Source organism: Oreochromis aureus, linkage group 6 (assembly GCF_013358895.1).
Source record: "Oreochromis aureus strain Israel breed Guangdong linkage group 6, ZZ_aureus, whole genome shotgun sequence".
In the NCBI taxonomy this organism is placed as follows: domain Eukaryota; kingdom Metazoa; phylum Chordata; class Actinopteri; order Cichliformes; family Cichlidae; genus Oreochromis; species Oreochromis aureus.
In genome coordinates, this window is record NC_052947.1 from 12,875,194 (window position 1) to 12,900,908 (window position 25,715).

General features: G+C 39.4%; 2 protein-coding genes across 2 annotated transcripts; both read left to right on the forward strand.

The window, feature by feature from the left end:
- Nucleotides 1-260: 260 nt before the first annotated feature.
- On the forward strand, nt 261-2,568 carry LOC120440796 (perforin-1-like). The gene is made up of 6 exons (XM_039614062.1): nt 261-297; nt 375-454; nt 648-693; nt 1,583-1,702; nt 1,794-1,887; nt 2,201-2,568. Exons 4-6 carry the CDS (start codon nt 1,653-1,655, stop codon nt 2,414-2,416), a joined length of 360 nt encoding a protein of 119 aa, XP_039469996.1. The 5' UTR covers nt 261-297; nt 375-454; nt 648-693; nt 1,583-1,652; the 3' UTR covers nt 2,417-2,568.
- Nucleotides 2,569-9,505: 6,937 nt separating this feature from the next.
- On the forward strand, nt 9,506-17,884 carry LOC116336323 (perforin-1-like). The gene is made up of 10 exons (XM_039613209.1): nt 9,506-9,629; nt 10,474-10,760; nt 10,847-10,926; nt 11,372-11,417; nt 12,124-12,266; nt 12,373-12,511; nt 12,602-12,682; nt 15,802-16,298; nt 16,397-16,490; nt 17,187-17,884. The coding sequence occupies exons 2-10, from the start codon at nt 10,491-10,493 to the stop codon at nt 17,397-17,399; spliced, it is 1,563 nt and encodes a 520-aa protein (XP_039469143.1). The 5' UTR covers nt 9,506-9,629; nt 10,474-10,490; the 3' UTR covers nt 17,400-17,884.
- Nucleotides 17,885-25,715: the final 7,831 nt, after the last annotated feature.

Below are 25,715 nucleotides of genomic sequence, written 5' to 3' on the forward strand. Positions count from 1 at the left end.
TTCTCTCTCTCTTTGACTCCAGCCATGCTCTCCTTTTGAACTCCCACCACTCTCTACCTGAGCCTTCTCCTCCTCTTTCTGTTGTGCCACTCCCCTGTTCTCTCCTGTCAGACTGGGACCCGGAGCCAGTGTATGTCTGCCCCCTTTGTGCCTGGCTACAACCTGGCAGGGGAGGGCTTTGATGTTCTTACACTTAAGCGAAAAGGAGCTTATGTGATTGATGTGAAGACCTACCTCAATTCGAGTGACACCTGTAAACTCTGCCTCAATCCTCATCAAGGCTACAAACTGCAGAAAGTAACTAAACTAATAAATAAACATCAACAAATTACTTTGACGTACCATTAACATGCTAACACTGGTGATATTTTCAGCTACCAGTCTCTGCTTTGGACTGGCGTGCGTTCAGCCGCTGCAGTTTTCATCTCGAGGACAGTGAACACACCTCCATCAGGTATTCTAGGACTTAAAAACTCAATGTGCCCTGACATGTTTCATATATGCTTCACTTATAGGCATCATAACACTCACACCTCCTACATGAATTCATTTATCAAACTGAATGGTGTTGAATATTTAATAATTGAAAATGCATTTATTTCCTACTGGAATATTTTGGGGAATTAAACAAAATAATTTCTCTACAGCTCACTGGTCGCAGCATACACCAACCAGAACAGCATCGACTGGAAGGTAGGAAACATTAATATTGAGTGAAACATGCAAATCATATTATTATTACTGCAAACTGTTGATGTAGTCCTGTAATCATTCCTAGCTCCATGTTTAAAAGAGGGTCCCATGACTGGACATTATAAGGACAATATTTAAAAGAACAAAATGAAGCAAAATAACCAGGCAACTACAGTAGAGCCCTACAAACATCATATATACGTGCTTCCCTTTATTGAGGAAGATCAACCCCATGCTTGCTTTAATACACAGTTCAAAGTAAGAAAGAATCACCTGCAATAACATGCACACACCCTGCACTGTAATGTAATGTAAATATAAAACATGGACATTTGGCCAGATTTGGCCAGACTGCCAGCTACCTGCAGCTATGCAACCAGAGCCCAGTACAGACGCCTCATAGACACATACGGACACACTATATTCACCAGGTAATAACATTAATATACACATCACTTTTATTTATTTTTTAATATTCAGAAGTGTATGAATTTTTTTTCAAATATTAATGTTCTTCAGGTTGATCTTGGAGCGCAGTTCAGGCGAGTCACGTCTACACGTACCTGCTTGTCCAGTCTGAATCATAATGAATTATAGACACCCACAGTACCTCTGCCTTGTACAGCTCTGGTCTCCACAGTCATTATTCAGAAGTGGTGGGAGGCAGAGGCTGGACTGGGGAGTTTTCACTCACCAGAAATGACTCCCTGGGCTACCAGAATTGGCTAAAAACCCTCAAGGATCAGCCTGATGTAGTTTGCTACTCCCTAAGACCACTGCATGACCTGGTGCAACAGTCAGCACAAAAAGCAGGACTGAAGGCTGCCATAGAGAAGTACTTAAAAGATAACGCCATCAGTAGATCAAACAACACACAATCTTCCTGTAGCAGCAGGGGTCCCGACCTGGATTCCAAGTGTTGTCCTGAAGACACTCAGAGGGGAACAGTGACGATAACCATGATCCAAGCCTTTGGTCTGAAAGGAGATTTTTGGGGCAAGACTGAGGGGTGAGCAGTGAACAAGATAAGCTTCAAAGGAAAGACCAATCATAGACATGTATACAGTAATTTTTTCTCCATTTCTTTTGCCATTTCACAGATATGTGAAGCTCTACTATGACTACCCTAGGTACCAGACTAATGTGATCCGATCTAACTCCCCCTTCTGGATCACCTATTACCGTCTGGAAAATGTCAGTACAAAACACTTTTACCTAATTTTGTATCCCCAACAAAAAGTAAAAGCATGGACATTTGAAAAAAAACCAAAGATGAAACAATTTAGAATAATTTCCTTATTTGAAAAAAAAAACCAAAACCCTGTTATATCTGTATATTAAAGACATGACTTTAATAACACTCCAACAAATATTAAATTATTATATGAAACACACCTGAAATGCTGTTTTTTTCCTTTTTAATTATTGTTGAAACAATAAATGGACACAACATGCATCATTATACTGTATGCTACTTTAACTTTGGCTCACTTTTTTTTTTAAAAAGGTGAAAACAAGCAGTCCTCTGAGGATTGAAGTCTGGGACAAAGATGCGTGGTTTGATGATTGGCTAGGATCATGTGTGAACTACCTGACTCAAGGTACAAACACAATCAGATGCTCCCTTCAGAGAGGCGGCACTGTTTTTGTCAACTACACTCTGACGTGTGACCGTCACCTGACTGGACCCACCTGTAACAAATACCAACCATCTCCACAGTGAGAAATGCATTCTGGGTGGGGCACACTATGGAAATGCTGGTAGCTTATCCTTAATCAAGTATCAGATCAGGTGATAACATTCTTTAAATTTATTGCAACAGGTAATAAAGGGGGACATATCATACACTTAAGAGTTAAAGCTAATTTGATGTGTTATACAGTTTGGGGCAGATAGTCATCGTGTTTAATCCTCATTTGATTTTGGTGGTGGGTACGCATTCAAATCACTTTGCATTCATTAAAAACACTGATTATTTTCTGAATTATGTGTAAAAACAGTCAAGTCCTCTCCATAAGTACGATTACAAATAGATTTTTGTATGTCATTGTTGCAAAGTCCTTTATAACATGTAATGTTTTTCTTCAGTTCTTTGATTTGTAACACTTAAGAGTATAAAACATTTGATTCGGTATTGTTTGCATGGGTATAATGTATAATAATGCTCATCATAACGAAATAAACGAGTCCTGATTAATTGGCACTTGTGTTTTGTTTTGTTTTGTTTTGTTTAATCTCAGGGTTGGTTCAACAAATCTGAAGACACCAAGACCAGAATAAATAAAGTGTTGTGAAGTTAGAATACATTTAAATTGTATAAATAGTCCAAGTGCTGTTGAAAAGGGGTTCCTTTTTTTTTACTGTTTTAATGAAACCATGATTTAAAACATGAACACTGGTGAAAAAGACTGAAACTGGGAAGTGGGAAAAAAACTCATCCAAAAAGTTGACTGAGGTCATTTGGCATCCATTCATCCATTCTCTTCTGCTTATCCTCATCAGGGTCGCAGGGGATGGAGCGTATCTGAGGTGCCATAGGGGAAGACGGGGAAAAGGCAGTGGCTTCCCCATTGACACTCATTTCCATTGTTTATACTCACTTTATTAGGTACACTTTGCTAGTAATAGCCTGGATCCCAGAACTACCTTAATCATTCATGGCATAGATTTACCCATAAGAACCCACGCCCCTTTACACATTGAGGAAAGTTTCTGTTGAAGTTTCAAAATTGACTCTCCCAGTTGGGTCTTGGCTCTTATTGGTTAAACAGGGTGCTGGAAATGTTCCTCAGAGGTTTTTGGTTCATATTGACATGACAGCATCACAAAGTTGCTGCAGATTTGTCAGCTGCACATCAATGATGTGAATCTGCTGTTCCACCGCATCCCATCAGGCTCTAGTGGAGATCTGGTGACTGTGGAGACCATTTGAGTAAAGCTAAATCATTATCATGTGCAAGAAACCAGCTTGAGATTAATTGAATTTTGTGAGACAACACATTATCGTGGAGGCAGCCTTCATAAGATGGGTATACTTGGACCAAAAACAGATAGACATGGTCGGCAACGACACTCAGGTATTCAGTAATACTCATTTGGCACTTAGAGGGTTAGCTGGCAGGAGTGTGTAACTGGTGTGCTCATGCGCAAGTTCAGCATGTTGTTTGCTCAGAGATGCTCTTCTGCGTATCCTGGTTTTAATGAGTGGTTATGCAAGTTATTGTCACCTTCCTATCAGCTCAAAGCAGTCTCATCATCAGAATCAGCAGATTCAGAATACTTTTAATCTCTGAGGAAATTATGTGGTTACAATTGCTCCAAGACAATAAGAACAGTAAGAGACTGAATTAAATTAAATAATACAATATATTACAAAGTTTACAAAATTGAGAAATAGCTCTACTATATACAAATAGCTCAATTAAAAATATCCAGAATATTACAGAGATGAAATATATATGATTGATTTAATTCTGTAAAAACTGTAAACAACAAAAAAACAAAAAACAAAAAAAGGAATTTTCACTAAGAAAACTGGATATTTTCTCTTTTTCACTCACTCTCTGTAACCCCTAGAGATGATTTTATGGGAAAAAAAAAAAATCCAAATTACACCGTCTGGCATCAACATGCCATATTCAAAGTTACTTAAACTTCAGCAGGATGATCATGTCTAGGTGCCTAAATGCACTCCGTTGCTACCGTTAGACTGGCTTATTATACAGTTGCATTATTGAGCAGCTGAAAAGGGGGAAAATACTTTAATAACATGCATGCTTGATGATTCTCTGTGTTTACCTCGACAGGCAAGGTTCACTACTTCAAACACAACAATAAGTCTCTCTTGAGAGTCTCTTCATGAGACTTTGTCTGTGTGTAATGTTTTTACAGTTTGAAAATGAATAGTCCGACTACTTAAAGGTTTGGATATTAATTGAAATTGTATGCCTAGGTAGTGATGGAACATGTTTTATAGTGAATAACATAACTTGGTGTATGTTCACACTAAGAGTTTACAAATAAAAAATACAAATATGCAAAAGGAAGTTGATTTATAGGTAATGTATTCATTTCACTGTTGAAAACAACTAGTGAAAGATTTCAGGTATTATTACCAGTGTTGGGTAAGTTACTTTAAATTAGTAACTTAGTTACATTACTAGTTACTTCTCTAAAAAAGTAACTCAGTTACTTCAAGTTACTCGTTACTTTCAAAGTAACTAGTTACTAGGGAAAGTAACTTTGGTTTTACTCAGAATTCTCTTGTTAATGTGTTGCTTCTGTAACTGGATACCCAGCAAGATTGTCAGTCTTCTATCTTGCTTACTTGCCACAAGTGCACTGTGCCACCTACCAATAGAAAGGAAAAAATAATGTGCACATTTCCACGAGAGAAATCCCACGCCTGGACCATCGTTGACCGCCGCCATGATTCTAGCCTGCTTTTTACATCCAACACAAAAACTGCAGTCGTGGTGCTTTTGATTGTACTCAGAACTTGGAAATTCTGCCTTCTGAATAGGAAGATGTAGGTAACACCAGACTGCAGATGAGCTGCATACAGAGCTGGACTGGAACAAAAAAATCGTCCCGGGCATTTTGACTAGAGACCGGCCCGCCATTATAGGAAAAATCATAAAGCCTTTGAATGAAAACAAACACTGTTGTGACAGTGATGTACACTGTTCTGATGGTATATATGTATCAATCTATCAATTGTTTGTTGTAAGACTCAGATAATTTTTTTTTTTTTTAAAGCGAGATATTTTAAATGAGAATAATAAAGAAAAGTATTTCCTTGTCCCCCTGTTTCCCTGTTAATGCCCTACCTGGCCCCCTGGCAACACTTTGCTAGACCCGCCCCTGCACAGTTACCAGCTGTCAGCTACGTAGAAAAGGATCCTGGTGTTATTTGTCTCTCAGAAACAGTTCATAACTTCCCTTCAACTCATTCATGTCACCTAAAAGGTAAACCTGTTTCTCCATCACCTGTTCAGCTCTGATGATTCAGTAAGGACATCTCCTGGTTTCATCTGCATGTTTCCCTCTCACCAGATAACCAAACCGATATCATGACCAGCAGCTTTACAGCTGTGACTCCAGCAAACATCAGCTGATACTAGAAATTAATATTAAATAAATTCTAACAACAGCTGATCAAGCTTAAACGTGCTGCTGTTGTTTAACGCGACATCCGCTGGTTTCCTCTTTCTGGCGCAAAGTGGGCGATAAATAAACAAGAGAGAAAAGCCGATCAGCTGATCATTGATCAGTTTCGTGATTGAAGTAGAAACGGGAGAGGAGAGAATGAGAGAAGAAGAGGCAGCTGTGCAGCTTCAGCTTTGTGTCTTTTCATTGTAGCTGAAGTCCGGGACAAACTGTGTTCCTTTTCACCTCAGTACGAAACGCGTAATATTTTCTCTGAATACCAGACGATTCTCTTTTTTTACGGGACGGTTGGAAACTCTAATAATTAACCGTATGAACAAAATAAAGTTCAACATCAGTAACATAGCACCCACCCAGCTGTATAGAAACTCCGTCATGCTAGCTAGCACGCAGTACGAAAATGTCAGCATACCGAAAATAAACTCCACCTAAACTTGGTTTATATCTGACCCAGATAGACTGCAGGTCATAACTTCTTACCTGAAGTTCAGTTCACCTGACACGCGCGGACCGGCGGCCGCCGGGTCTCTCCTCTTGCCTCCCTTTTCCTTCATCCACCTGCTGGCCTCCACCACTTGCTAATGTTATTGAATCTGTGGAAGCTCCGCGATATCCACCACACGAAGTAACGAGTAACGAGCCTATCTAAATCCCAGTAACGAGTAACGCGTTCCTGGTTTTGGCATAATAACTAGTTACCGTGCTCGTTACCACAATAATAACGTAGTTACTGTAACGCGTTACTTAATAACGCGTTAGTCCCAACACTGATTATTACACACAAAGCTGATTCAGGTAATGCCAAACGCATGAGTGACACTAGGAGCAATTAAAGTCCAAGGGCACCTGTGGGTGTATGAAAAACAACTGAAGAAAGGAGTGAAACAGGGACAACAATCAGAGCCGTGATAACAAACGTGACACATTTACCCAGAATGAAGACAGACTTTATATCTAGTGGCTGCAGAACCAACAGTGCATGTCTGCGGGTACATAAAAAACCCTTTTGAAGAGTTAACCCACACACAACAACACATAAATTGACCCTTTGGTTTGTGTTGACAATAGTGTTAAAACAAACCCTGGAGAAAAATAGGACATGCAGTGGGCTCATATCAGGCTGAATTGATAATAACCTCCGTTACCGTAAACATTTGTTAATAAATTTGGCATCCATTCTCTTCTGCTTATCCTCATCGGGCTCATGAGGGTTGGGGCTGGCGCGTCCATAGAGGTAGAGGTGGGGCACACCCCGGACAGATCGTCAGTCTGTTCATTATTATATTATTATTCACATTATTAATTTAATTATTAATGAAACAAATAGATTTCTCAGTTAGTTAAGAGGGCACATTATCTCAAACAGCTTCTCTGCATTGATAATGAAGTTAGCCCAAGGACACTTCCTTAATCCTGGGTCCAATAAGTCATTGTTGGTTAATTTATTAGTCCGTTTATTAATTAATTATATTATTAATTACATTTTTTATTTAATTATTGATTAAATAAGTAGATTTGGCAATGAAATTAAAAATATACTTGACTCTAATAATTGTTGAGATTTCTACCAAACTGCATGTGTGGCATCTCTGTTGTGGTTTGGGGGCTGACAGCCTTCTTTCTCTTACACGTACACAGTTAATGTATAGTTAAGAGGGCACATAATCTCAAACAGCTTCTCAGCATTGACAATGAAGTTATTCCAAGGACACTTCCTTAATCCTGGGTCCAATAAGTCATTGTTGGTTAATTTATTACTGTGCTAATCTTTGTTGTTTTGTGTACCCATCTTATTTTTAAAAGCTGTGCTCCTCAGTTTGATTTTTAACAAATCTTGTTGGTTTGTTGTCCTGCTTTTGTCTGTTGACCAGAATGAAAGGAGGCTTTATATCTAGTGCAGAACCGACAGTGCATGTCTCCGGGTACATGAAAAACACATTTGGAGAGTGAACCCATACATAACCACACATAAATTGCCCCTAGCGTTGTGTAGGGAATTGGTGAGAAAAACTGGACACTGGAGAAAAATGGGACATGCAGTGGGCTCCTATCAGGCTGAACTGATAACACCTCTGTTACCATAAACATTCGTTAATAAATTTGGCATCCGTTAATAATCTATTCTCTTCTGCTTATCCTTATGAGGGTCATGAGGGTTGGGGCTGGCGCGTCAATAGAGGTAGAGTTGGGGCACACCCCAGCCAGATCGTCAGTCTGTTTATTATTATATTATTATTCACATTATTAATTTAATTATTAATGAAACAAATAGATTTCTCAGTTAGTTAAGTGGGCACATTATCTCAAACAGCTTCTCAGCATTGATAATGAAGTTAGTCCAAGGACGCTTCCTTAATCCTGGGTCCAATAAGCAGTGGCGGTCCTAGCCTGTTTGGCGCCCGGGCGAAAACTGTTGTCGGAAATGTCGGAAACATACTGAATTTCGCCAAAGAAACATACACATACACACACATATGAAGAGAGAGAAAGTATGCATAGTATGCAAACGGCTACCAAACAGCCATCATAATTCGTCATACAATGAGAACAGGACAAATCAACAATTGACAATGACTAATTAATATTAAAATCTGTAACATAATGTATTGTTTGGAGTTTAGTCTGTTACTGTTGCTATTTTTACCATTTCTTCTTGGAGCAACTGTAACCCACATAATTTCCTTAGAGATTAATAAAATATTCTGATTCTGATTGTTTCAGGATGACCTGCCATTATCCAATGACACATCTGCTTACCTGTATCTTTTGCTCGTTTCTTCTCCTCTTCTTTTCTCTTTTTTCTAAACTGAGGACCTGATGGCTTTGAACTTTTCTTGTCCATCTTCCATTGGTTTTAATTTTGCACTCCAGTATGAACACAAGTCCCCCAACCAGAGGATCACCACAACATAACCTAACAGACCTACACCTTAGTTCACAGATTCACTTTGTCTAAGGTGTATTTCTGGGATTTCACACAACCCAGGATTCAAATCATGAATACATAATGGGCTTGGATTTACATCATTATGAATGAAATGTGCTCTATTTGGAAGCAGCCGGCCCCCCTCCCCTTTCGACAGGTTGTGTGTGAGACTTTAAATCATCAAACTGTAAATTATAAATTTTAAACTGTTAATGATCCCTTTACCCCTAGTCCTAAAGTGTATATTTATTTTCTTACTCTTCTTATATTTATTGTTTGTTTACTTGCACTGTTGTAACTGGAGCCTCGTCGTCTCGTCTCTCTATATACTAGACTGTATGTAGCGGAGGTGACAATAAAGTTTACTTTGACTTCAGCAGCGCGCAGGCGCACCAAGGGCTCTCGCGCTCACTTTTCGCGTATAGAATTTCGAAAAAACATCGGTGCAAATTATAAGTCTGTATCATAATGTCTGGTGTTTTCGTGTTTGTTGTTTTGTTTTTATTTTCTTTTATTTTGCGAGTTGGTTATTAGATGCTGCTCCAGCCGGTCAGAGAATCCCCCGCCGCCCCGCCCTCTCCTCCCTGTGCAGCAAGCAGCAGGCGCACCTCGTTTGATGAAGGTGAAGTTATTCCAAGGACACTTCCTTAATCCTGGGTCCAATAAGTCATTGTTGGTTAATTTATTATGATGCTTATCTTTGTTGATTTGAGCATGTGTACCCATCTTATTCTTTAAAAGCTGAGCTCCTCAGTCTGTTTCTGAACAAATCTTATTGGCTCGTTGTTATGCTTTTGTCTGATTTGCGTCGTTGACAGAGAACTGCAACTTTTTGAAAAGGTAGAAACATTTTTTTAAATTCTACACAAAGTTATTGTTCATTTTATTTTAATAAGACAAAGATTTAAGATGTTTATACTTGTATTGTATATGTGTTTTGTTATTTTATTTCTTATTGTGTCTTCTTTTAAGTCAAGCTCATTTTACATGTGAAATGTATTTTTAGAAGTAAACAAATTCTACCACCAGTACTGGACATATTCCAACTTCTCAGACGAGTTGGAATCAAGCAGCATGTTGTGAGGAATCACATCAGATGTGATGCCAGTGCACACAAACAAAAGTGTTTTCCTCTAAATAGCATTGTATGTGAACAAAAGATTTTAATGGCAAGAGAAAAATGGCATTTTTTGTGCAGTGAGTAACTAAACAACTACAGCAAATTGAAGAAATATTCTGCCAGATGGATTCAGATTTAAAACAATTAACTATATTTTCCAGAGAGTTGATTCTGTTCATCCGATCACAGAATTTTAAGTGGGAGAAACATGTCCTCACCCATCCAACTGACTTTTTCAGTCTCAGCTGACCGCAGGTTTATCCAAGCTTATAATATTATGCAAATCTTATCCTTCATCAAGTATCAGATCAGGTAATAACATTCTTTAAATTCATTGCACCAGGTAATAAAGGGGGACATATCATAGACTTAAGAGTTATGCAAATCGTTAATTCACACACTGTTGTGTCCTGTACTGTTTATAAGGTCGGGGAAACCTGCAGTCAGCTGAGGCTGCATGTTTGCAAACATTTGGAGATCTTTACTTTACTGAGAATCACCTGCTGTTGAAATGATGATCACTTATGTCTTTATCTCTCTCTCTCTCTCTCTCCAAAATATCAGTCTTTTTCACTGCAGCTATGCTGTCTTATTCAACCCCACCTCCTCTCTACCTGAGCCTCGTTCTCTTTCTGTCCTGCAACTCCCCTGTTCTTTCCTGTCAGATTGGAAACTACAGCCAGTGCAAGGCTGCTCCTTTTGTACCAGGTCACAACCTGGTGGGGGAGGGATTTGACGTGGTCACTCTGCGACGAAAGGGAGCCTATATGATTGATGTGGATACCTACTTCACCCCAAGTGAAACATGTACTCTCTGCTCCAACCCGCTTCAAGGCAACGTGCTGCAAAAAGTAACTAAAGATGCAACAACAAAGAGCCATTTGAACAGTAGCACACACTTTATGTGTACATGTTCATGATCTGTCTTCATTTTCAGCTGCCAGTCTCTGCAGTGGACTGGCGTGCATTCAGCCAATGCAGTGCCGACATTTACAGCAGTGCCCACAGCTCTGTTAGGTATAGTCTTATACATTTTTATCATTGCTTAAAATTAATGCATGCTTTCCAAAGACAAATGTGGACAGTTAAATTGTGTTGTTTATACTCAGGCTGAACTGAGAACGCATCTGTTACCATGAAAAACAGTTGTGACAACTGAGCATCTTGTGGCTCAGCTGTTGACTCGCTATCTAAAGATTTCCATCTAATTAAAGCTCATTCAGTCTTTGGCAATGATGAAATGAAAAGTCAGACCCATTTAATAGTAAGCATTTTGATTGCTAAACACCTTCTCTGGCCTAAATTCTCTTCATCATATTATTCACAGCTGAAAATCTAATTACAATAACAGGTGTTCATCTGTAAATACTAACTTTTCAAACTGTTTAAAATCATTCAAATTAACTTTGAAATCAATCTGTAAAATTTTACAGTGATTCTTTACTTTGAATTGTATTCACAGCTCAGTGATTGACACTTACACCTCCCAGGACAGTACTGACTGGAAGGTAGGGCACATTTTACTATACTAATGACATATTTTAATTTTAATGCTATAAAAACATTCATCTTGGTGCATTAATCACGTCTTCACAAGACTGCCACCTTGTGACCAAAAATGAAATCTACCTTTTGGCATCAAAATTCACAACCAATGTTCAGAAAAGAAATCAACAAACTACACATTTACTCACATACACTTCAGCATCCCAAGGAAATATGTATTTGACCCATGGGGAAATTACATAATAAAATTATGTTGTGTTTTCAACACAATATAATTTTACATACAGATGGATACATTTACAGATCTAGATAAGTGTGAGACAAGTGCCTAAATATGTACTTTGGCTTTCATTTCATTTCCAATTGCTAAAAAGATGAATTAAGGGTAATTCCACCTCAAATCATGAAACCTTTATGTTTTGCTGGAGTATCTCTAATTTACATAAAAAAATTATGGTCCAAAGTTTGGATATATAAATAATAATTACTGTAAATGTTTAGCTTTTGAAAAATTGTCCATCAACCCACTGCCAGCATGTTTTTTGCACTTTGAAATCTGAGGCCAAGTTTGAACATAAATTAGGATCTGGAAAAATACATCACAAAATGTCACAGTATTGGTGAGGTAAAACATGGAAGAAAATCAAGCACTTTTGTCCCGTATTTGACCACATACTAATTCATTTGTTTTCTCATTTATTATAACAGCTTGGCCTAAATTTAGAGAAGTTTGTGGCTGCTGGCCTGGATGTGGGAGGAACGCAATCCACTGCCTATAACTTTGCTTCAAAAAGGACAAAAGAGGACCGCCACACCTTCAGCACACACAAGGTCACCTGCAACCATTATGGGTAGGCTTTGAATAACCCAGAATAGTCAGATAAATTTAGGTTATCTTGTAATCTTTATTTGAATAGTTTGTCAAGATCATTTACTAATCTGTCTCTTTGTGTCCAGTTACCGAGTATCAGACAGACCGCCTCTCAGCCCTCAGTTCAGCTCGGCTGTAGCTAAGCTACCAAGATTCTACAACAGCTTCACCAGAGCTCAGTACAGTCAGCTCATACACACCTATGGCACACACTACATCCGCCAGGTTAAAGCACACACACTGTGAATTACCTTATTTAAAAATTTATAACTGAAAAAAAAGCATTTATAACACCAACTTTGCACCACATTGCAGGTTAACCTTGGTGGTCGACTGAGGCGAGTCACAGCTGCACGAACCTGTCTGTCCTCCCTGAACGGACTCACCTCAGATGAGGTACATAAATAAAGCTCATTATTTATATAATGCAAAATCACAACAACAGTTGCCTCAAGGCACCAGCTATTTTTGTGCAAAACTAACTAAACAGTGTATTAATGTAACAATAAAGATAATAATTACAGGAGAATACAAACTTTGCTTTAGTCAAATTTTAATTCTAATTACTCAGCTTGAATCTGTTAAGCAGAACATGAGCAGACAAAAAGAAGGAAAATAAAGAGGGTGACTTTGCCTCTAAACAGGAAAATGAGCACAGAGGTCAGAGGTTAAAGTGGGATTCAGCGGGTGGGGCAACCCTAAAATGAGTTGTAGTGGCTCAGCGTAGGGAAGAGAATCAATGCTCTTTGAGAATGTACACAACTGAATTCAGAATGTCAGCAGATGTTTCATGAGTTGTCTTGGCTGATTTCCATCCTCTACAATGACTGTACACTATTTATATAATTGATGTAACCATGAGCGCCACAGCCACTGTGCACGAGTCATACACTGTTCTTTACTTTAAACCCATCACAGTACACCAAACTAACCTGTTTATCCTTCACTAAACTGCAGAGTGTTTTCATGCAGTTTTTAAATAATACTAATAATATTTCAATTTTTTTTTCTAATTTAACAACATGGCAACTTGTAAGGACATGTAAGCTTTAAATTTCCAGTTTATCGAGCGTCAGTCAGCAGTCCTTAGCTTTAAATCTAACTTTCCTTCCTCCTCTCTTGTCCTGTCTTTCTTATCTTTCTCCATCTCTGAGTGAAGTTAGCTCTGATTCTTATCTCTTCCTGTGAAATACATTAGCTGGACCTTTAGCTAGCAACACACTGTGCGACAAACTGCACACAGTTTATGTGTTTGCTGATGTTTGTTGAGCAGATAGAAACGTTGCATTTGAAATTACCTGCCACAACGTGTTACTCCCTTTATGCTTGCTCGTCTTCTGTAGGCCTATTTAAATGCAGAAGTACCACAACCGCAACTAATGGACAGCTGCAGTAGTTGCGGTGTTGTGCCAAAAAACAAAGAAACACAAAAATAAAAGAGAAACACTGCCCCACTTTAACCCCTGACCAGGGCTGGACTGGGACAAAAAATCGGCCCGGGGATTTTGACTAGAGACCGGCCCACCATTATAGGAAAAATCATAAAGCCTTTGAATGAAAACAAACACTGTTGTGACAGTGATGTACACTGTTTTGATGGTATATATGCATCAATCTATCAATCGTTTGTTGTAAGATTCAGATAATTATTTTTTAAAAGCCAGACATTTTAAATGAGAATAAGAAAGAAAAGTACGTCTTTGTCCCCCCCTCTCCCTGTCAATGTCCCACCTGGCCCCCCTGGCAAAACTTTGCTATACCCGCCCCTGCACAGTTACCAGCTGCCAGCTATGTAAAAAAAGGATCCTGGTGTTATTTGTCTCTCAGAAACAGTTCATAACTTCAACTCATTCATGTCACCTAAAAGGTAAACCTGTTTCTCCATCACCTGTTCAGCTCTGATGATTCAGTAAGGACATCTCCTGGTTTCATCTTCATGTTCCCCTCTCACCACATATCCAAACCAATATCATGACCAGCAGCTTTACAGCTGTGGCTCCAGCAAACATCAGCTGATCCTAGAAATTAATATTAAATAAATTCTAACAACAGCTGATCAAGCTTAAACGTGCTGCTGTTGTTTAACGCGACATCCGCTGGTTTCTGATTTCTGGTGGGCGATAAACAAAACAAGAGAGAAAAGCCGATCAGCTGATCATTGATCAGTTTCATGACTGAAGTAGAAACAGGAGAAGGAGGGGAGAGAATGAGAGAAGAGGCAGCTGTGCAGCAAAGACAGAATAACTCCAGCTTTGTGTCTTTTTCATTGTAGCTGAAGTCCGGGACAAATCGCGTTCCTAATCACCTCAATATGAAACGCGTAATATTTTCTCTGAATACGAGACGATTCCGTTTTTTACAGGATGGTTGGCAACTCTACTAACTAACCTTATGAACAAAATAAAGTTCAACATAAGTAACATCATAGCACCCACCCAGCTGTATAGAAACTCCATCATGCTAGCTAGTACCTAGTACGAAAATGTCAGCATACCGAAAATAAACTCCACCTAAACTTGGTTTATATCTGACCCAGATAGACTGCAGGTCATAACTTCTTACCTGAAGTTCATTTCACACTCGGACCAGCGGCCGCCTCGAGTCTCTGCTCCTCCTGCCTCCCCTTTCCCTCATCCACCTGCTGGCCTCCACCACTTGCTAATGTTACTGAATCTGTGGAAGCTCTGTGACAGCCACCACATGAAGTAACGAATAACGACCCTGTCTAAATCCCAGTAACGATTAACGCGTTCCTGATTTTGGCATAATAACTAGTTACCGTGCTCGTTACCACAATAATAACGTAGTTACTGTAACGCATGACTTAATAACGCGTTAGTCCCTACACTGCTTATAAGTTACTTTGAAAGACCTATTTGTGATCTTTAAATGAAAACTACGTATGACCATTTTTATAATCTGTTTCTCATTGTGTCTCGCTCCACCCTCATTTCCACCTTATTAACTTCTTCCCCACCTCAAGCCTCATCTCCTAAACTGAAGTCAGGTTCTGAGACTACGGAAGAGGATTAGGGCCACTGGAAAAAAAAAAAGTGGGCACGTCTCTTTTTTTTCTGACTTTAATCACTGACTTTCTGACTTTAATCTCAGAATTCTAAGAAAAAAGTCAGAATTCGGACTTTAATCTCAGAAAAGAAAACAACAACAACAAAAAAAAAAACGTCGGGCCATAAAAACGAAAAATCACCATCGGCCCACCGGGCAAATGCCCGGTATGCCCGATGCCCAGCCCAGCTATGCCCCTGACTATGGCACACGGTTTTGCCTCTTACATCTCTCTTTTTTTTTTTTGCAACATGGTGATTAATACAGGATTGAATTTCATGTGTTACAGTTTATGCTCAAGTCTGTTTGATGTTTGAAAGCTTGCATTGTCGGAAAATAATAACTTCCCTGAAATATTTCAAACCAAAAGTAACAAGCCTGTTTTGAAAACGTAAGGACTAGAAAATACAGATATTTGTTGACATTTTCTTTCCCTTCTTGTCCTGCAGGTCCACTCCTGTTTGTCGCTGGGTTTCTCTGTTGGCTTGGGAAAGTTGCAACTATCTGGTAACAGAGACTCTTGCAACAAGGTCTTACAAAACCAGGGTCTCTCTGTTACATACAGCTCTGGACTCCACCAACACTACACAGACGTAGTAGGAGGCAACGGTTGGTTGGGAGAGTTTGCACTCACACGTAATGACTCCCTTGGTTTTCTAACTTGGCTGAAGACACTGAAGGATCACCCAGATGTTGTTTCCTACTCCCTCCGGCCAATCTACGAGCTGATGACAAATTATACACAAAAGACAGGGATGAAAGCTGCCATTGAGCAGTACTTAGAGGACAATGCTGTGAAAAAATCGCCCAATGAGCCAAACTGTGGTTCAAACATTCCTAATCTGGCTTCCAACTGCTGTCCTCTGCAAGCCTGGAGGGGGACGCTAAGGGTTACCATTGTGCGAGCCTGGGACCTGAAAGGAGATCCAACTGGCCAGACTGAGAGGTGAATAGACTCTGGTCAGGGATTAAAATTTGGAGGTGGTACATCAAGCAGACTTAATAATTCTTCTTTTGCTCTTCTTTCTTTGTTTCTACTCACAGCTATGCAAAAATGTGGTTTGGCTCCAGCTATCGGCAGACTGAGGTGATTAAGTCAAACAACCCCCAGTGGAACGCTTATTATAATCTGGAAAAGGTCAGTTAACCCTTATTATAGATCAGAAATCTTTTGGCCTCTCAGTCAGCAGAGTTGATGTACTTTTCAAGCCTAAAACTTATCAAGAGTTCAGATTGCTTTGGTTTTTGTCCCAATTTAAGACACAAATCCATAATTGCCAAACAATGGGCTATGGCGCACCGGATTATAAGGTGCTTTAATGAAACGCTCTGTGCAGGCAGAAGAAGAACCTGCAATAAGTTGGTTATGCTGAGAAGGAGTTTTTCATGATTTATTATTTGATTTGGGAAGTGCCCAGATTTCAATAGATTTTGGGAAAACAATCAAGTATTCCACTATTCACAGAGCCATTCTTCAGCTAACCATAACTATATAGGTACTTGTTTCTAGATTGTTTTACAGCCAAACAAAAATAATTCTTTGGATGGGCCTATAAAAGTCATCAATAAACTGATTAAATCTGTCAAACACCTTAGGAGAAAAAAAAGTGATTTGTGAGTGCCCCCAGGAATTCACCAGTGTGTCTCTAACACAGATTAATTTTAAATAATTTAAATTTTCCAATCTGAATTTTAAAAACTGTAAAATATGATTTTAACAAATATTTTATGAATTTGTCAAATTATCCTTATTACTGTTTATGATTCACAAACCTAAAACAACATTTGGAAGGATACAAATTTTAAATCTTGTTTGATTAATTTTCTCATGAAGGTGGACACACACTCTGGTTTGAAGGTTGAAGTTTGGGACGAGGACCCAACTAATGATGACCGTCTGGGATCATGTGTCAAGTATCTGCAGCAGGGGACACACACATTTAACTGCCCAGCTAAAAAAGGAGGTTTTGAGGTCCGGTACACTCTGACATGTGACCCTCATCTGACTGGAGACCGGTGTGATCGTTACAAACCATCTGCAAAATAACCAATGTATTTTGAGTTTGCATGTTTTTCTTTAATCATGTGTGATTGATCTGTTGATCTAATCAATGTAAAAATCGTGTGACTGATCAACTTATGGATTTATTTTACTACAATTAAGAGATAATTGTATTCAATTTGAGACTTAAGCTATAAGCTAAAGTTCAGTTAGTTATTTTTAATCATATAAATCAGGCCTGTATTCATATATTAATATTTTTAAATGATAGAAAAATCATACTCTTTGGTTTTCAGTAGTTTATAATGATAAATAATGACACACACATTGAATCAGCTGCTGTGTATTTCTACTAATTTGTGGAAAAATGATCAAATCCTTCTTGTGTTTTAGGCAATTAAATTCAGTTTCACAGACAGTGTTACATCTATGTCAGATTTTGAGAGCAGGACTTAATGGTGTACATTACCCTTCTACTCTTATGGCTTAAAGGGAACATGAAATGCTACGAATATAAAAGCTAGATTGGAACAGCTCATGATCCAAAGCTTTCCATATCATCGGTAAAAAAAAGGCAGAGGCAGTGTGATGGCTTGGACGTGCAAAGCTGCCACTGGCAGTGGGACACTAGTGCTTATTGATGATGTTACACAGGACAGAAGCAGCCAAATGGATTCTGAGGTGTTCCGAGACATACTGCCCGCTGAAATCCAGCTAAATGGAGTCAAATTGATTTTATAAATGCATTTCATCATACAGATGGATAATGACCCAAAACATACAGCCAAAGCAACCTAGGAGTTTATTATAGCCAAGATGTACAATATTTTAGAATAGCCATTATGTCCATTATGCTAGCAGTGTCCAAGCATCCTTTTTTTTATTCATACTGCACCCCCCCTGCAATGGCTCTGCATCAGGAGGCACGCCCCCCACTTTGGGAACCACTGTCTTAATCCAACTAAGCATGCATTTCACTTGTTGAAGACTAAATTTCAGACAGAAAGGCCCACAAACAAACGGCAACTGAAAGCCGCTACAGTAAAGGCCTGGCAGAGCATTAAAAAACAGGAAACCCAGCATCTGGTGATGTCCGTGAGTTCAAGACTTCAGGTTGTCATTGCCAACAAAGGGTTTTCAACCAAGTATTAGAAATGAAGATTTTATTTTCAGTTATTTAATTTGTCCAATTACTTCTGAGCCCCTGAAATGAAGGATTTGTGCTAAAAAAGGCTTCAGTTCCTCACATTTTTATGCAATCCTTTTGTTCCATATATGAAATTAAAGCTGAAAGTCTGCACTTAAACTGGATCTGAGTTGTTTCATTTAAAATTCATTGTGGTAATTTACAGAACCAAAATTAGAAAAAAGTTGTCTCTGTCCAAATATTTGTGACCTAACCGTGTATAGGTAAGTTCTGAAAACTGCGCAACTGCTTATCGTATCTCTTCAGGTCTAAAAGGTTAATCGGTCCTTGAAAGTCTCATGCACCATAGGTTCGGTGAGATGAGGTGAGGGGAGATAAGAGATTTACAGTCTCCCGAGTTATAAAGTAAACATTAACCCATCTCCGCCAGACCAAATCTATCACTGTCACTCTACGTGTATTTATGCATGTGTGATGTGTGAGGGACACTGGTATGCCTGAGCAAATGAGTCAGATAGGGTGTTAACTGTGCTGTCAATGACCCTAAGATTATAACCTCCCAATCCCTTCTAAATGCCCAACCCCATATACTGAAATCACTACCAAATATGTGCAAATAACTGGTAAAATGCAATAGTGAAATCCACTTCTACAAAACGGCTGGGTGACGGTGAGGAGGAAGCATAGTCTTAAACAGAAGTCCCAGGTACACCACCAACCTGTTCATGTGTCTAACCGTTTTTCCCCACTCGGCAACACACCCGCCGGGGGTCAAACTCTGGTAATTGGTGATTCTGTTCTCAGACATGTGAAGCTAGAGACACCGGCAACCATAGTCAATTGTCTTCCAGGGGCCAGAGCAGGCGACATTGAAGGAAATTTAAAACTGCTGGCTAAGGATAAACGTAAATACAGTAAGATCATAATTCACGTCGGCAGTAATGACACCCGGTTACGCCAATCGGAGGTCACTAAAATCAATATTGAATCGGTGTGTAACTTTGCCAAACAATGTCGGACTCTGTAGTTTTCTCTGGTCCCCTTCCCAATCAGACCAGGAGTGACATGTTTAGCCGCATGTTCTCCTTAAATTGCTGGCTGTCTGAGTGGTGTCCAAAAAACGATGTGGGCTTCATAGATAATTGGCAAACCTTCTGGAGGAAACTTGGTCTTGTTAGAGAGACGGCATCCATCCCACTTTGGATGGAGCAGCTCTCATTTCTAGAAATATGGACCAATTTATTAAACCCCCAAAATATGACTATCCAGAGTTGGGACCAGGAAGCAGAGTTGCAGTCTTACATGCCTCTCTGCAGCTTCTCTCCTCCTGCTACCCCCAAAAACCCATCTCCATTGAGACTGTGTCAGCTCCCAAACAGACAAAAACAAACTAAAACCAGCAATAAACAACTTAAACATAAAAAATCACAAAGAAAGAACAATACAGTATCCATATCTGAACCAAAGAGTAAAACAGTGAAATGTGGATTATTAAATATTAGGTCTCTCTCCTCCAAGTCTCTGTTAGTACATGACTTAATAATTGATCAACAAATCGATTTACTCTGCCTTACAGAAACCTGGTTGCAGCAGGATGATTATGTTAGTTTAAATGAATCAACACCCCGAGTCATTCTAACTACCAGAAACCTCAAGCACAGGCCGAGGGGCGGTGTGGCAGCAATTTTCACACCAGCCTGTTAATTAACGAAAGACCAAGACAGACTTTTAATTCATTTGAAAGCCTGATGCTTAGCCTTGTCCACCCCAGCTGTAAAACTCAGAAACCAGTCTTACTTCTTATCATCTATCGTCCACCTGGGCCTTACACAGAGTTTCTCTCTGATTTCTCAGACTTTTTATCTGATTTAGTGCTCAGCTCAGATAAAATAATTATTGTGGGTGATTTTAACATCCATGTAGATGCTAAAAATGACAGCCTCAACATGGCATTTAATCTGTTATTAGACTCAATTGGCTACTCTCAAAATGTAAAAGAACCCACCCACCACTTTAATCACACTCTAGATCTTGTTTTAACGTATGGCATAGAAACTGAACATTTAACAGTGTTTCCTGAAAACCCTCTGCTGTCTGATCATTTCCTGATAACATTTACATTTACAATAATTGATTACACAGCAGTGGAGAGTAGACTTTATCAAAGTAGATGTCTTTCTGAAAGTGCTGTAACTAAGTTTAAGAATATAATCCACCCACTGTTATCATCTTCAATGCCCTGTACCAACATAGAGCAGAGCAGCTATCTGAACGCTACTCCAACAGAGGTCGATTATCTTGTTAATAATTTTACCTCCTCACTACGTGCGACTCTGGATACTGTAGCTCCTGTGTGAAAACTAAGGCCTCAAATCCAAGTACCTGACTCCGTGGTATAATTCTCAAACACGTAGCCTAAAGCAGATAACTCGTAAGCTGAGAGGAAATGGCGTGTCACAAATTTAGAGGATCATCATTTAGCCTGGTTAAATAGTTTGCTGCTTTATAAGAAAGCCCTCCCATAAAGCCAGAACATCTTACTATTCGTCACTGATTGAAGAAAATAAGAACAACCCCAGGTTTCTCTTCAGCACTGTAGCCAGGCTGACAAAAAGTCAGAGCTCTACTGAGCCAACAATCCCTTTAACGTTAACTAGTAATGACTTCATGAACTTCTTCACAAATAAAATTTTTATCATTAGAGAAAAAATTACCAATAATCATCCCACAGATGTAATATTATCTACAGTTACTTTTAGTACCATCGATGTTAAGTTAGACTCTTTTCTCCAATTGATCTTTCTGAGTTAACTTCAATAATTAATTCCTCCAAACCATCAACGTGTCTTTTAGACCCCATTCCTACAAAACTGCTCAAAGAAGTCCTGCCATTAATTAATTCTTCGATCTTAAATATGATCAACCTATCTTTAATAATCGACTATGTACCACAGGCCTTCAAGCTGGCTGTAGTTAAACCTTTACTTAAAAAGCCATCTCTAGACCCAGCTGTCTTAGCTAATTATAGGCCAATCTCCAACCTTCCTTTCATATCAAAAATCCTTGAAAGAGTAGTTGTCAAACAGCTAACAGATCATCAGCAGAGGAATGGCTTATTTGAAGCGTTTCAGTCAGGTTTCAGAGCTCATCACAGCACAGAAACAGCTTTAGTGAAGGTTACAAATGATCTTCTTATGGCCTCTGACAGTGGACTCATCTCTGTGCTTGTCCTGCTAGACCTCAGTGCTGCGTTCGATACTGTTGACCATAATATCCTATTAGAGCGATTAGAACATGCTGTAGGTATTACAGGTACTGCACTGCAGTGGTTTGTATCATATCTATCTAATAGACTCCAATTTGTTCAAGTAAATGGAGAGTCCTCTTCACACACTAAGGTCAATTATGGTGTTCCACAGGGTTCAGTGCTAGGACCAATTCTATTTACATTATACATGCTTCCCTTAGGCAGCATCATTAGAAGACATAGCATAAATTTTCACTGCTATGCAGATGACACGCAGCTCTATCTATCCATGAAGCCAGGTAACACACACCAATTAGTTAAACTGCAGGAATGTCTTAAAGACATAAAGACCTGGATGGCCGCTAACTTTCTGCTTCTTAATTCAGATAAAACTGAGGTTATTGTACTCGGCCCTGAAAATCTTAGAAATATGGTATCTAACCAGATTCTTACTCTGGATGGCATTACCTTGGCCTCCAGTAACACTGTGAGGAACCTTGGAGTCATTTTTGACCAGGACATGTCCTTCAATGCACATATTAAACAAATATGTAAGACTGCTTTCTTCCATTTGCACAACATCTCTAAAATTAGAAATATCCTGTCTCAGAGTGATGCTGAAAAACTAGTTCATGCATTTATTACTTCCAGGCTGGACTACTGTAATTCTTTATTATCAGGATGTCCTAAAAACTCGCTGAAAAGTCTTCAGCTGATCCAAAATGCTGCAGCAAGAGTCCTGATAGCGACTAGAAAGAGAGAGCATATTTCTCCTGTTTTGGCTTCCCTTCATTGGCTCCCTGTTAAATCCAGAATTGAATTCAAAATCCTGCTCCTCACATACAAGGTCTTAAATAATCAGGCCCCATCTTATCTTAATGACCTTGTAGTACCATATCACCCTATTAGAGCACTTCGCTCTCGCTCTGCAGGCCTACTTGCTGTTCCTAGAGTATTTAAAAGTAGAATGGGAAGCAGAGCCTTCAGTTTTCAGGCCCCTCTTCTGTGGAACCAGCTTCCAGTTTGGATTCGGGAGACAGACACTATCTCTACTTTCAAGTTTAGGCTTAACACTTTCCTTTTTGCTAAAGCATATAGTTAGGGCTGGACCAGGTGACCCTGAATCCTCCCTTTAGTTATGCTGCAATAGACGTAGGCTGCCGGGGATTCCCATGATGCATTGAGTTTTCCTTCCAGTCACCTTTCTCACTCACTATGTGTTAATAGACCCTCTGCATCGAATCATATCTGTTATTAATCTCTGTCTCTCTTCCACAGCATGTCTTTATCCTGTTTTTTTCTTCTTTCACCCCAACCGGTCGCAGCAGATGGCCGCCCTCCTGAGCCTGGTTCTGCCGGAGGTTTCTTCCTGTTAAAAGGAGTTTTTCCTTCCCACTGTCGCCAAAGTGCTTGCTCATAGGGGGTCATATAATTGTTGGGTTTTTCTCTGTATTTATTATTGTGCTATCTACTGTACAATATAAAGCGCCTTGAGGCGACTTTTGTTGTGATTTGGCGCTATATAAATAAAATTGAATTGAATTGAATTGAATACAATATCCCTGTGTGTCATGAAGTAAATTAGCTCAATTAACCTTTTTGTTAATTTTCCAGTGTACAAACATACATGGGTATTTCACACATGTTGTGATTGGGATACATGGACCAATTCTCAGGAAACCTCATGACAAAGCAATTCTACTGTAGACTGAATGGATTTATTCAATGTGCTTCCTAGTGGAAGAATAACAAATACATAAAAGCAAATATTTCAGCTGGTTTCATACTCATACTGGCCTTGTGTATCAGCACTATTGCAATAATTCTGAAAGATAAAGAAAAAGGCTTATTGAACATTGAACTATCCTCAGCTTGATAACACTGACTGTGCGACAAGTTGTATCTTTTAATCCCATTACTTAAATTTCTGCAAGTCCTTACGCAAGTTGAACCGACCATTAGAAACCACTTGTTATGTGGTATAATGTTCTTGTTATGACGTCTTGATGCATGCTCAGTCATCCAGGTAAGTAAATCTCCAAAAGTTGATTCTGTTCATCTGACGTAGCGTTTTGTGGGAGAAACGTTTTGTCACTCATCCAAGTGACTTCTTCAGTCTCAGCTGACTGCAGGTTTCCCCAATCTTATAAACAGCATGCATAATGACTTTAATGGGCTGGTTTCAGTCATCAGAAAGATATATGACCTGCAGATGGAGCATACTAAATTTATATGTTGCATTGTTATTGTATAACACATAATATACAGTAGCAAAATTATTAGATAGTCACATAATTTTGTAGCTATCATGATATGGAAAGTTTAAAAAGAGAGAAAGATGCCAGAAGGTCAACACAGCAGTGGTGTTTAACCTGTTCAACTGTTACATTTCCTCTGTGTCATTTGAATGTCAGGAGTTTAGCTGATCTATTGCTTCAGGTGAATTTTAAATGACTCTTTTTCTCATAGGAGGGAGGCATTCCAGCTCTTTGACAATAGAGTTCTTGTTTTTTCTTTACTGTCAGTTTGCAGATGCAGATAATTCTTGTTATCTAGGGACCACGACCTTCCCAGTCCCCAAACCCCTGACAGGCCATCACCCTCCTCCCCTCCCTTTCTCCCCTCCCCACACCTGAAATTCACTGAGGAGATGATGGAGCGGGTCAATGCTGGGCTCAGATCTACCCCCCGGCCCAATCCCTTTTTGTCCCCATAAACCCCCACCAGAGCAGCCAAAGGTTCGCCATCGAGCCCCGCCCTCAACAGGGCAATCGAGGTTACATTGCCCAGCCTCGCCCCCCTTAGTTCCTCTTTATCACCTTCATGCTCTGTCTCCGCAGTCTGATGTGTGATGTGTGGAGGGTCCGGGCTGCGAGGATTATGGCAGTGGTGACTTTTCCCAGGAGAAGCTGGGACCCTGTTTACTAGAAGGTTTTAAAATTTCTGTACTTTCAGGTGACAGAAGGAGACATGTGGCCTGGTCAAAACACAGAGAGCTGCACTCTAAAAGATCTTTAAATATAGTAAACATACCTTGTGTGCTACAGACTGCTCCCAAACACAAGGGGGCAAATAATACCTCTAAAACACTTAAGCTGGCTTTATTAAACGTTAGATCTTTAGCTGGGAAAACATTTTTAATTAATGATTTAATCACTGAGCACAGCCTTGATTTTATGTTTTTAACTGAAACTTGGTTGGACCAAAGTAACAGTGGAGCTGTTCTCATCGAGACGACCCCTCCTAACTACAGTTTTATCAGTGAGGCCAGGGTGAGCAGGAGAGGAGGAGGGGTTGCTGTCTTATTTAATGAATCATTTCAATGTAAGCAGCTATCTCCTGGAAGTTTTCAGTCTTTTGAATATGTGGCTTTACAGCTGAAGGCCCCATCCAAAATTGTGTTTCTTAATGTTTACAGGCCTCCCAAATACTGCACAGACTTTTTTAATGACCTCAGTGAACTGCTGTCTGTGATCTGTGTTGATTTCGACTGTGTAATTATTGTTGGGGATTTTAACATCCATGTGGACAACCCTCAGGACAAAGGGACTAAAGACCTGAGTAACACTCTGGGCAACTTTGGGCTGACTCAGCATGTAACAGAGGCCACACATAATAGAGGACACACTCTTGACCTACTGATCTCCAAGGGCCTGAGCATTTCAAACGTTACTGTGTCTGATGTGGGCCTGTCTGATCATCACTGTGTTTTCTTTGAAAGTAAAATTTCAGCCCACACAAATATATAAACAGCAGTGATCACAAAACGGTGTATACCTGAAAACAGTAGTGAGATCTTTAACCAGGTCTTCCCATTAACACCTGACCTGTCCAGAGGTTCAGTCAATGAGCTCGTCAATAGCTTCAATGCTAAAATGTTAAATGTAATGGACACTATTGCTCCCATTAAGGTGAAGGTTATCTCTGGAAGGAAAAAGTCTCCATGGAGAAACTCCACACTGGTGAA